The 13,609-nt window shown below is 33.9% G+C and overlaps 1 protein-coding gene across 2 annotated transcripts in view; it reads right to left on the reverse strand.

The window, feature by feature from the left end:
- Positions 1-13,609, reverse strand: part of PPP1R12A (protein phosphatase 1 regulatory subunit 12A) — a 137,494-nt gene that overhangs the window by 88,053 nt on the left and 35,832 nt on the right. For both annotated transcript variants that reach the window (XM_055341753.1, XM_055341752.1), the window contains exon 2: positions 2,340-2,470. In XM_055341753.1, the coding sequence (XP_055197728.1) occupies positions 2,340-2,470 (131 nt within the window). The remainder of the gene's footprint in view (positions 1-2,339; positions 2,471-13,609) is intronic.

Genomic DNA, 13,609 nt, shown 5'->3' on the forward strand with positions numbered 1-13,609 from the left:
ATCCCTGAAGAGGATATATGATGTACTCAGAGGACTCTGAGAAAAATTCCTCTCTCTGGAGAAAATAATTTTCATTCCCCACTCTTTATTTTGCTCTCAGATGTGCATATGTAAAAACACTACAGAGGAGTTGAAGCAATTATCCTGCAACCAGGAGGGGACAAGGCTAAGAAAAAAGTTCTTATTTTGGAAAAGCAGAAGAAGAAAAAAACTGAAAGATCCCAGGCCCTTGGGTGATATCACCAAGCAGTTTAATAAACTTGAATGACCTTCCGCTAAACTATATTATATACCATCAAACAAGGATCCTTACTTTTTAGGTCATTTTAAATTTGATACTGTTACTTGCAGCTAAAATCATCCCAACCAACACAGTGGGTTATCAGTCAAGTGGAGGAAATTATTCCGGATGATTATCTTTTCCAACTCAGAAGCATGAATTTTAAAAAGGAAACACAGGGATTAAACATTTGAAGAAAAGGTTGAGTTTTCACTTCCCATGAGAAAGTAAACAAGATAATGATCAAAAGTTAATATATACTGAGTACTTACTATGTGCCAGGTACTTTGTTTAATGGATTCCTCAGTTAATCCTCACAACAAACTAGGAAATACTATTCCCTTTCTATAGGAAACAGAAATATTCATAAATTAAGCAACTTGCCCAAGGTCATACCCCTTGAGAATGGAGGAGGAAGTATTCAAAATCCACATTATTTGACTCCAGAACCTGAGTATCAAATATTTAAGGACAGCTAACAATAAATGCACATTAGGCTATTTTTTCTATGAAGAAGAGATCTAAGTCCTCTGTTGGGCATGACAAGAACAGAAAGGAATAAAGAAGTTAAGAATCATGATTGTAATTATGAACAACCAGCTTTATTTTGCAATGACGAAAGACTACCACATTTTACACATAAAGAAATCAAGGCCTGAGGCACCTAGGTGGCTCAGATGGTTGTGTCTTGACTGTTGATTTCAGCTGAAGTCATGATCTCAGGGTCCTGGGATGGAGTCCTGAGTTGGGCCCCAAGCTCAGTGGGGAGTCTGCTTGAGGTTTCTTTCTCTCCCTCTCCCATGCCCCTCCCCACTATCTCAAGCTCATGAGCACTCTCTCTCAATCTCTACTATGTAAATCTTAAAAAAAAAAAAGAAAAGAAAAAGAAATCAAGGCCTAGAAAGGAAAAGAGGGAAGTGTAATTAGCGTTATAGGCAGTAAATAAAACTCAAGTAACTCACACATTCTATTTCCAGGCCAGAGTACTTTTCATTTTCCTAAATGCTGCCTCCCCTTTAAAATGATGTTTTGGGGCACCAAACTGACTGGATGGCTCAGTCAGTTAAGCGTCTGCCTTTGGCTCAGGTCATGATCTCAGAGTCCTGGGATGAGTCCCAAGTCAGACTCTGCTCAGCAGGGAATCTGCTTCTCCCTTTCCTTTTCCACTTCTACCTGCTTGTGTGCATGCATGCTCTCTATCTCTCTTCTCTCAGATAAATAAAATCTTAAAAAAAAAAGACATATCATATATCATAGTTCTAATACATGAGGGGAGAAATGAAATACACAAATAAATAACAATATTTAAGGTTTCCTATGAGAGATTCACAGAGTAGAACTCCCATATTCAATATTTACCAGTTGGTAAGCTTTGATAAGAGCAGACAATAAAACCTATTTATGGTGTTGGATACATTGGATACATAGTAAGAAGAAAGTGAAATAACTTAGTGAAAAAATTATTTTGTCAGGATAACTATACTTCCTTGTTATATGTTTGAAGAATCAGGTTTTCTTGGAAAGTACCCACTCATTAAAGGTAGATAAGAATAATGACCATTTCTCATTGAATTTTTTAAAAAGCCTACTTTTAGAAAACAATCTTAATAATAAGATTAAATAAGTAAATGTTTTGATTAGAGAACTATGTATCATATTCTCCCTAAAGTAACCTAAGTTATTGTTAGTTTCCCCTAACAACTCATGATTACACAAGAATAGACTACACTGCTAAGTATTAACCTTGAATCCTTTGACAATGCTCTACATATACTCAAAAGAAAAGGAGATAGAAATGGAGAAGTGTACAATTAATCACTCATATCAATACAAAGTACCAAAAGCCAAAGAGGGTGGGGAGATAGAGGATAACCTCCTAATGAAAGACTCAATACATGAATTCCCAAGAATGGCTTATTCTTTTTACTGGGAAGAAGAGTTTTCATGTATTAAGGTAATATAAGTGCTCACTCACTTATCTGTAATAACAATTTCTATAAAATCTCAGGTCTCTAAAATAGTGTTTAGGTATTTAAATAAAAACACAGAACTGGCTTACTCTGCAATATCGAGATATCCACAGGAAGCAGCTGCATGTAGTGGTATCCAGCCTTCATTATCAGGTTGATTAATATTTGCTCCATTTTCAACCAGAAACTTTACCATATCAACATTGTCATCGATGCAAGCCTAAAAACAAAACAGAAAGCACAATCAGAAAAATCTGAATCAACACTCCTAATAAACTTCAGTTTTTATAACATAAATATTCTTTTAGTCTGCTATCTTGATTGTACTGCCATCAAACAGGCTAATGATATCAACTAAATGGTAAGGGTCCTTGCTTAGATACACATACAGCAGTACTGTGGGTGACCAGACCATGCCAATCTCACTATGAAAATAAGTACACGTTAAAATAATATCAAAACATTACATAAGTACCAATAATATTTTCTATAGCAATGGTTCCCAAAAATGTGGTCTGTTGAGGGAGGAGGGATCCTTTCAAGGAATTGACAAGTCAAAACTACTCTCAAAATAATACTAAGATGGTGTTTCCACTTTTCATTGTGTTGACAGGTGCACTTGAGGATACAGAAAGCACTAGTGGCAAAACTTGCTGTGCCTTAGAACAAATCAAGGAAGTGGCCAAAAAACTATTAACAGTCATTATATTCACCACTATGCACTCACAGTTTTTTTCTTTTTTTTAAGCTATTTTTATTTATGAATATCCTTGACAAAGTAGTAACACCTATAAATCTTATTAAAATTTGACACCTGAATACACATCCTTTTTAATATTCTGTGGAACGAGACAGGAAATATGGATAAAACACTTCTTCCAAGTATAATGGCTGCCCTGAGGAAAAGCACTTGTGCAACTAAGATGCTAGCTGAACTAGCCACTTTTCCCATAAAATTTAATTTTTACTTAAATGAGAAACTATACTTAGTCTAACTTGGATTCTTTGCATTCTTAAATGAGAAACTATACTTAGTCTAACTTGGATTCTTTGCATGAACACTCTGTCCTTTCAAGAAAAACAACAGTTATTTGTTGTCAATGATAAATTCAAGCCTTAAGAGCAGATGAATCAGTTACTTTAATTTTGAAATGTTATTTATATAACATAGGTACAGTACTGCTGCTTTAAAATGAATTAGTAAGTACTTAAAACCCTCAGTTTTAACTTCTATTATTGTCAAATATTTATATATACACACAGCATAGGAACAAAAAGTTCTTTGAGATCTTTCAGTCATTTTTAAGAGTATAAAGCAGTCCTGAGACAAAAATTTTTGAGAAACTGCAGCCTATAGTAGGTAAGAAGGGACGTTTATCAATGTTTCTTTTGTGTCAGGTAGCATGACTGGTATTTTGTCTATTTTACTGACTTATATACACTATCCGCACATAAACTCTTTTGAGAACAGGAATTCTGCTGCATCTGCAGCATCTTATACAGTTCTTGGTATGTGGTAGGGGCTTAATAAATGGATGAACAAATGAGAAAGCTAAGATTCAAAGAGATTAAGTTGCTTGAGTAAGTCAGACAGGTGGGAGATGACAGAGCTGGCACTCTAACAGATGTTTAGATTCTAAAAGAATAAGCTCTTTTCCACACCTCACTGCTTTCCACAGATATTCCTAGTTTATCAACATATTTCTCACCTAATTGTAGTGTCTGCAACAGGATATCATTAAGTTCTAGGCACTTACAAAGTGTTGTATAAGTGAAATCAATTTTTCTATACCTATCACAGAACAGAAGAAAACACTTTTAGTAGCATTTTCTTAGGGGGGAAAAAAGGAGTGTCAAGTAAAGCACTATGAACAAAGTACAAAGTGGAAAAGTATTGACATGGAATCATAGCTTTTGTTTCTAGGCTCTAGTATCAGCTCTGCCACAAATTTTGTAGTGATGGACAAGTAACTAATCTTTTGAGGCATTAGTGTCTTTGTTTTTCAAGTGGAGGAACGAAGCTAAAACTCATGTTTAAGATTCTTATGTATCTATGATTCTTCTCCTTGGAACAAGTTACAAGCAACTTGATGGCAAGGTCCCACAGTGCCCAGAATAGTACCTTACATATGGCAGATGGTAAATGAATATATAAATAACATTCATTTGGACTTTAAGTATATACTGCTCAGGAAAAAAAAAATTTCAAGAAGCAGTAGTTAAAGGGTTGGAGAGAGATGAAAACCACAGCTATCTAATAGCAAAAAAAAGAAGAAATGTCAAAATACTATTAGAAAGCACTCTATAAAATGTTGAGATAGCTAATGCCCCACAGTGATTTCAATTAGTATTAGATTTATAGGCTTAATCATTAATTTTCCTTGAGAAAAAATATAGATTTAATTATATTACCCTTTTCACTCAACCTGCTTTAATTCCTACAGGCTCCGTAACAGTATTTTTTAAATCACTGATATAAAAATATAACACTCTATTTGATAAATAATATGAATCTGATTTTTTTTAAATGAGAGAGAATGTCAAGCAAACAAGAAATGATTCTTTATAAAGGGATATGAGAAAATGCTCACAATATATTAAATTTTTAAAGAAGAATCCAAGAAGTTTACCTAATATTCCAATTTTACTAAAAAATCTGTACACAAAAAGACTATATACTGAAGGTTTTTAAAAAGATTTTATTTATTCATGAGAGACACAGAGAGAGGCAGAGACATAGGCAGGGGGAAAAGCAGGCTCCCTGTGGAGAACCCGATGTAGGACTCAATCCCAGGACCCTTGGATCATGACCTGAGTCAAAGGCAGGTGCTCAACCACTGAGCCACCCAGATGCCCCTGTACTGAAGGTTAATAGTTATTATCATTAGTTGTGAGACTAAGAAAAAATTTTATTTTCTTCTTTAAATTTTCCTTTATTCCCAAATGTTTACAATGAATAGGCAGTGTTTACATAAGAAAACTTGACACCTGATTCTTTTTTTTTAAATATACTATTTTTAAGTAAACTTTACATCCAACATGGGGCTTACACTCACAACCCAGAGATCAAGAGTCACACACTCCACCAACTGAGCCAGCCTTGTACACCAACACTTGATTCTTAAAAGAGAAATATTAAATTTATTTTATTTTAATATGGAGAAACAAACTGTTGATGAAAATGTAAAATTCATACAAACCCTTCAGAAAACTCTGTGACAGTATCCACTAAAGTATAATAGTATGATAGAATATCTATCATACTATAAGGTATAATAGAATAAAGAATAGTAGTAAATAAATAAATGGCATGGAATGTATGTGTGTAAGGAGATTCTATTCATGTAAAAGGATCCTATACATCAATGAGAAAAGAATATCAAGCACAACGAACAAACCACTGCTAACCTCCACAAGACAGATGATCTTCACAGACATAGATGAGGGAAAAAAGGACGACAGAAAGGATATATACTATGGTTTCTAGACAAAACTAATCTCTGATGCTGAAGTTCAGAATCATAGTTAAATTGGTAAGGAAAGGAAGGGCATGAAGGAGCTTTCTGGAAGACTGGAAATGTCTTTTAACTGATAGCTTTTAAATACTATGAAGAACTCCTTGCCCCCAAGAATTCCCACTTTTTTTTAAGCTAAATATCCCGAATTCCCTTAGCTATTCTTCATATTATTATATATACTAAAAACCATATAAGCCAAGGCCCTAGAAACACAGGGAGGGGGAAGGATCACACTGTAATAGAGCAGCTTGTCCATAAATTGACTATGATAATATAAGGGCACAACAGCAGTGGATAAAAAAACTACTAAAGTATCACTGGGACACAGAGATAACTTCTTGCAACTAAGGTGGTCCATATATATGTGAGAGGCGCCTGGTTGGCTGAGCTGGGAGAGTGTGTGATTCTTGACCTCAGGGTCATGAGTTCGAGCGCCATGTTGTGGGTAGAGTTTACTTTAAAAAAAAAAAGAAGTATACCTTTGAGCAAGGTTTTGAAGATTACATAGGAGTTGTTCAACTAGCAATTCAAGTGGAAGGACCTTCACTGGGCAAATGCACTGTGATTAAAAAAAAAAATGTATGAAATAAACTAAGTAAATCATCCAGTGGTATAGAGAGTTTTGGTAAGTTATGATAAGGCTATGTGCTACAAGGTCTCAATATATTTGTAAAAGATCTGAATATAATGCAAAGATGACTGGATTTGACGCTATAGGTGGTTTTTAACCCACTTTCTACTCCCACACATCAAAGAACAGACTATAATACTCCCATCAGTCATACTGGCTCAATTCAGCAGTAGAGAGAAATAGGAGAAACATTTTATAACTTTAAGAAGATAATGTTCGAAAAAAGCTCTTCAGAGTTTTTTTTTTTTTTAAAGATTTTATTTATGTATTCATGAGAGGCACAGAGAGAGAGAGAGAGAGAGAGAGGCAGAGACACAGGCAGAGGGAGAAGCAGGCTCCACACAGGGAGCCTGACGTGGGACTTGATCCCCAGTCTCCAAGATCACACCCTGGGCTGAAGGCGGTGCTAAACCACTGAGCCACCCGGGCTGCCCCTATTCAGAGTTTTTAACCAGAGGGGTGACATGATCAGATCAATATTTCAGAAAGATTACTGGAAACAATAGGAAAAGAGAGGAGCCTAAACTGAGCCTTAGAAGTCATTCACACTGACCATATTGAAAAACTTAAAGAGAAAATATGCAAGGCTTAAAGAATGGATACATTAAAGTGAAGGACAGGGAGAAGCCATTCATGAAAATAAACACTACAGGTTCAAGAAACAGATTGGGGAAAGAAAGATGATTTCATAGCTTTGGACATGCTGAATTTATAGGTGTCTGTATATCTAATGAGGCATATCCAGTGGCCAAGTGGATATGCAGATCTAGAGCTTTGAAAATAAATTTGAAATGAAAATATCAATTTGGGAATTATCTGCATTAAGCTAATAATACAATGGGGCTTGAAATCACTGAGGATATAGAGAAGTGATTCTGAAAACAGAGAAGTGTTAAAATTAAATTATGACCTATACATTCTATTTGGAAAACAAAGACATTTGTGGTATTTTATTCAGTCAAAGGGAAAGTTCTCAAGCAGCTTACCAGCTGGTATAAAGATAAACACACAAATAGATAACTATATTAAAAGGAATATTATATAATTATAGGGCTGTGCACTACTTACTGTGGGAGCTCAAAAAAGGAGAACTAAGGAAGAATGGTATGTGATAGTCTGGGAATATTTCCTGGAGGAGGATCTGTATCAGAGTTTAACATATGAACAAGTGACAGGCATATCCTGGTGTATGAAGATGCAAAGTCACATATAGTGAGGAAAAAGGTATGCAAGATCTAAAATAGAGTTTATTTGCCACCTTTGAGTAAATCTTTGACACTGAAGATAAAAGATTTTTCAAGATGAATGGTTACTTTTTAAAGTTTAAGAAGGCAAAAATAAATAAATAAAATAAAAATAAAGTTTAAGAAGGCAATATTCAAAAAAAAAAAGAAGGCAATGCTCAGGTTCTTTGAAAAAATTAACCTATGGGTACAGCTAATTCCCAATAAATGAAATGTTGATTCTGATTTAAAATATTTGTGTTTAAGTCAGTATAATGCAAGAAAAAACAATAAAAATCCCTAAAGTAGTTAATGCTAAATCTGCTTGTTCCTTTGTTTATAAATGTAATAAATTTCTGAAATGTTTTAATATAAATTAAATGGTAAAAATACTGTCACAAAATATATATATTACATATGAATCTCAAGTTTGTGGTGCAAGTTGTTCAAAATGTTCTCCTAAACATTTATAAAGCATACACAAGCAACTGGCAAGGCATGCCCATAAAAATATTGTTGCTAAAAGAATCAAAACCTAACACATGCAGCACATTAAGAGACACATGACTTACTAACTTTAAATATTTGACTAAATATGGTCAGTTTATTAAGCCATATATGGAAGGAAACAGAATGACTCAAACTATGCTAGTAAGATTTTGTAGGTAGATCTTAAATTTTTCATGACTACATATCCAGAGCAACCGCCAATAATAAATAGCTGTGTGAAGACACATTTGTCATTTAATTCCAGGTACAGAACAGCTTTGTCAACCTGAGCTGTGAACTAATTCAACAAACTAGTTCAAGTACATAAGACATCTGTTTTTACTGAAAAGGAAACCTAGTTATTTTTCTCAGCGAATAAGCTCAAGGACAAGCTTTGTTTCTTACACTTTCTAAGAAAAAAGTTGCAAAGCCTAACAACAAAGTATTGATAAAGGGGCTATACAATGTTGGCTGAAAGTAGACAAAATTCATGAGTTAATGACAAATTTTGGTTAGGGCATGAATAGCTTGAAAAATCATTAAATTTAATTCCCAGAGAAATAAAACCAAAAATGTTACGTGACTATGTAATTCAACTGAGTAAAATCACAATTACAAAATTAGGAGCATTTCAAATAAGTTCTAACACCATAATATTCCTTTTCATAAAAGTGAGTTAAAAAAAAAAAAGGTTTGTTTAAAGTGCATATCCTAGAGCCAGACTGTCAAGGATTAATCCAGTTCTGCCACTTACTAGCCAGATGTTGGATAAATTACGTAACATCCTGTGTGCCAGTTTCCTCTGGAAAATGAGGGTAATAGTAGTACTTACCTCAAAAGTTGAGTATGAGAAGTATATGAATTAATATAGAAAGCAATTAGAGTAGTATCAAATAGTAAGTGCTTATGTTTGTATTAATGCATAATCGACATGCTAAATCATCTCCATCTAAAATTTTCTTTTTTATATTCATAGCTAAAACTTGCTTTCTCATCCCTCTATAAATTATAAAACAAGGTTATATGTTGGAGACTTGTCGAATATTCCTTTTAGTATCATTTTTGGTAAAAGTCCCACCCACAATTATTTCTAAGAGGAGGACTAAATTTCAAAAGATGCACTTACGGGGTTTCAAACTTCCTTCAAACAAACTTTTATATATAAAAGTTTCAATATAAGCTCATACATATTATATAAGACTCAGGAGAGAAAAGTTAACAGAAAAAGATTTAGTCGTACGTCATTTGAGAACTTAAGTGAAAATGAAATCACAGCCAATTAGTTGAAATGTTTACAATTTGTACCTAATCATTAGTAATACAGTTCATTAAGACAAATTAATTTAAATATGGAAGTCCTCTAAAACCAATCTGCACTTCCTTGAAACAATTCTTTATGACTCTTACTAAGGAAAACTCAGTTCTGCTCAACTGCTGGGAACAGAAATTTGTAGATATATTCGAAAACAGTCCATTCTCTAAGCATTCAGAGGGACATACGTATCAGTGAGTATGCTTAAGAGGAACTGAACTGAAGCTATTCAAGCAAGTATTTGTCTATTTTAAGGAAAACTGAATTTGGATTATCAAAGGAAGAGTTATGAATGTGGTTTATATAAGAAAAACAGTGAAGACTTCTAAGCAGTACTCTCATACTGAATAATAAAAAAGTAAATAGCTTGGTCTTGGATTAAGAGGAGCAAATAAATTAGCATGTATAAGCTTAGGAATCATCTATTATATTAGTTATGAAAACAAGTAACAAGTTCAGCACTATATTATCTTTAAAATATTTTTGCCTTTTGACTCTTATATACAAGCAGGTAGGAAATCTAGATATAAAAATAAAAGCTTGTTCTCATATAAAAAAGCTTGTCCTTATACAAAGTGCTGGAACACAGGAAATTCTTCATTTGGATTAAGAAAAAGTTCAGGCTTATGGTATCCTAGAGAGAATAAAGGAGACATATATCTGACAAAGAGAATATCCAATATATATTTGTGGATTGTATGAACTAGACATGGCAAACAGACAATAAAAATATCTGAAAAAAATTTTTGAGACCAAAAAAAGTTTCTAGGGGAAAAGCAATCTAAGTACTGCTTGAACATTCATGCTTCATCCAACAAGCACTACATATTTGAAAAATAACCCTAGAAATTGGAAACTATAAATACTCAAAGATTGAAATATACCCGTATCTTCTTATTACACAGCTCTGTTATTTCCTTTATTGATAAAGATCTATAAACTACTAAGTTAAACCTAGATCTTCAGAGGCCAACACTTTTATTTGGGGACTTAGTAAGGGAAGAGCATTTCTTTTAGAGTTTAAAATTCTTAGGATCTATAAAGAATCGATCTTCAGGATCATTCTCTCACTGTAAAAATCATGATTTGTATTGATTGCCTACTATATATAATGCTTTCAAGTAAATGTAAGAAGAGACTAAAAAGATTATATTCTCTTTGTTTCCTTCATGAACAGTCCCTGGCATATAGAAAACAGATAATAAATACATGTAAAATGAATCAAAACAAAATGCTAACTTGTCCTTAATGAGTAGGCATTTATGATCTAGTGTGTGTATGTGTAGGTAAAACTGTCCTATGTACTGTGCAAGACTTTTTTTTTCAAGACTTGCTGCCTTTCTGGACACCTGAGTGGCTCAGGGTGTGATCCTGGCATCCTGGAATCGAGTCTCACATTGGGCTCCTTGCAGGGAGCCTGCATCTCTTCTCTGCCTGTCTCTGCCTCTGTGTGTCTCTCATGAATAAATAAAATCTTAAAAAAAAAAAAAAGACCTGCTACCTTTCTTATTGTTTCATATGTTCCAAATCTTTTCTCCCATTGAGATGACAGTTCCTTAAAAATAGAAAATGTCTTTATATACCCCACAATACCTAACAGCCACCCAATAAATTTTTGCTAATGAGCTAAAACAGAATGCTTGTAATCTAATTAGGAAAGTAAGATAAGCATATAAAACAAAAATAATAAGCAATTTAAAAGAAATATAGCATTAATGAAAGAGTCAGTATGGGAGTAGAGATGAGTTAAAGAAAAATTTTTGGAGAAAATAAATCTTTGGCCAGGTTTCATTATTGTCTGAACTCTAGACAGGAAGGTAGTTATAAGGTTGCTGTTTTGCTTGTTGTAGTCTTTCATCAGAAGTGATCACTCACTGACCCGGATGGAGGAGTTTTAATCAATGTATATACTATTAAGAAAATAATTTAGTTTCAAGAGAAGAATAAAAGCTTCTACCTAATATTTCTATTAAATTAAAAAAACAGGTTACAAAAATATGCATAATATGATACCATTCTTGCTACTGATATGCCTAATTAAGAGTTCAGAAGAGGGGATCCCTGGGTGGCTCAGCGGTTTAGCGCCTGCCTTTGGCCCAGGCCATGATCCTGGAGTCCCGGGATCGAGTCCCATGTCGGGCTCCCGGGATGAAGCCTGCTTCTCCCTCCTCCTGTCTCTCTGTCTCTGTCTCTCTCTCTATATATATGTCTATCATAAATAAATAAATGAATACATCTTAAAAAAAAGAGTTCAGAAGAGTACGTGCCAAAATGTTAATTAATAGAAGTTAAAGTCATTGAATTATTTTCCAAAAATGTCTCTACAGTAAGGACATAAAGTTCTTATGGTTTTCCAAAACAAAACAAAGCAAAAAAATTTCAGATAGTTGTGAGTATGTTTCTTGATGGATTTCTTCAGTGTCCAGAAAAATATGTGGCCGATAAAGAGAAGATTCTTCATTAACTCAGAAAGTATTAAGTATCCACTTCAGCCAGACACTATGATGGCTGCTAGAAATATACTGGTGAAGGATACAGACCAGATTTCTGTACTGATAGAGCTTAGAGTCCAGCAAACGAGACAGAAAACTAAACAACAACAAAAGAGGTATAATAAATGCTATACACATAACTAGAGTACTTGACTTCAATTTTGAGAGAAAGAGAAGAACTCAGAGTTTCTGATGGTGGTGCCCAGGAATTTCCACTTTAAAGAAATTCCCCATCTAATTTGTGAATAGACTAGACCAAAAACTTCTGACATCCATGGTAACTGAAGCTAGAGAAGAAATAACGCATAACCAGCATTTGTATGATGTGATCAGAAAAGCAATGTCAAACTTGGAGGACCACCAGTATTTAAGAAAGGGGAGACAAAATATAAGGAAAGAAAAAAAAGTTTACTAGTAGGCAAAAATCCAGAAAGAGAAAGCAGTATGGGAGAAAGCACAACTTGACGAGGCAAATGCACCACATTTTGGTGCTACTTAATAACAGAGTAAAACACAAGATCAAAGGTAAGATGATAAACCCTATTTCACAATAAAATCTATGCAATCAAATGAACAAAATACATTCAGAAGTCAAGACAGCATGATCAAAGGAGTCATAAGTACATTTAAAAAAGAATGTAAATATAAATTCTAACAAAGTAGAAATATTAATACAGCTAATAAAATGATATAGGGGAGAAAAGACAAAAATGGATGAATGCTAATATGCTAACCTTTCCTAGAGAATAGTCAAATCTTTCTAAAATTGGAATGTGCTCATTAAGAAAAATCCGATGTCACTGTATTCATAGGCTATTTTCTTAACCTTAAAGAACATTTAAGGAGATACCTCGTCTAGTTATAAAGAAAATTTAATCTAAAATTTAAGTTTTACTTCAGTCTTCAGCTGTCTTCTTTGGCAAATTAAAGCAAAACTAAATTTAACACTTTTTTTAAAAAATTTTATTTATTTAGGATAGTCACAGAGAGAGAGAGAGAGAGGCAGAGACACAGGCAGAGGGAGAAGCAGGCTCCATGCACTGGGAGCCCGACGTGGGATTTGATCCTGGGTCTCCAGGATCGCGCCCTGGGCCAAAGGCACCCAGGGATCCCAAATTTAACACTTTTTAATTAAAACAGTATATATAATACATGTCCTGTTTAATAAAACTATGTCAAATTGTCTACACAGAGATATCCTAAAATAATGTTCCCTAAATGATGGTTAGTTATGGATAATCAACATTCATTGGGCAATTATCACTACTATTTTTTTTTAGCATATAGCACAGTGCCTAGCTCAAAATTAAAGAACCAAATCCTGCCTATAACTCACAGTCTAATCAGAAATAAACATATACATAGATAGAATCACAAAATGATAAACCTCTCTAATCTCAAATTCTCCTCTGCACTTTAGTATAAACAGATTACTTCAGTATATCTTTTATGGAACCTCACAATGTTAAATTTTAAAAAATATATATATATGTATACAAATAAAGTCAAATTGAAAAGGGGAGAGGTTTGGGAAGAGAAACAGATTTTTTGTCATGTCCATGACATAGATGGGGAGGGGAGAGGAAGGGAAGAAATAGGCTAAGTCTTTTTTTTTTTTTTTTTTTTAAGATTTTATCTATTTATGCATGAGAGAGGCAGAGACACAGGCAGAGGGAGAAGTAGGCTCCGCACAG

Source organism: Nyctereutes procyonoides, unplaced genomic scaffold, assembly GCF_905146905.1.
Source record: "Nyctereutes procyonoides isolate TBG_1078 unplaced genomic scaffold, NYPRO_anot_genome, whole genome shotgun sequence".
In the NCBI taxonomy this organism is placed as follows: domain Eukaryota; kingdom Metazoa; phylum Chordata; class Mammalia; order Carnivora; family Canidae; genus Nyctereutes; species Nyctereutes procyonoides.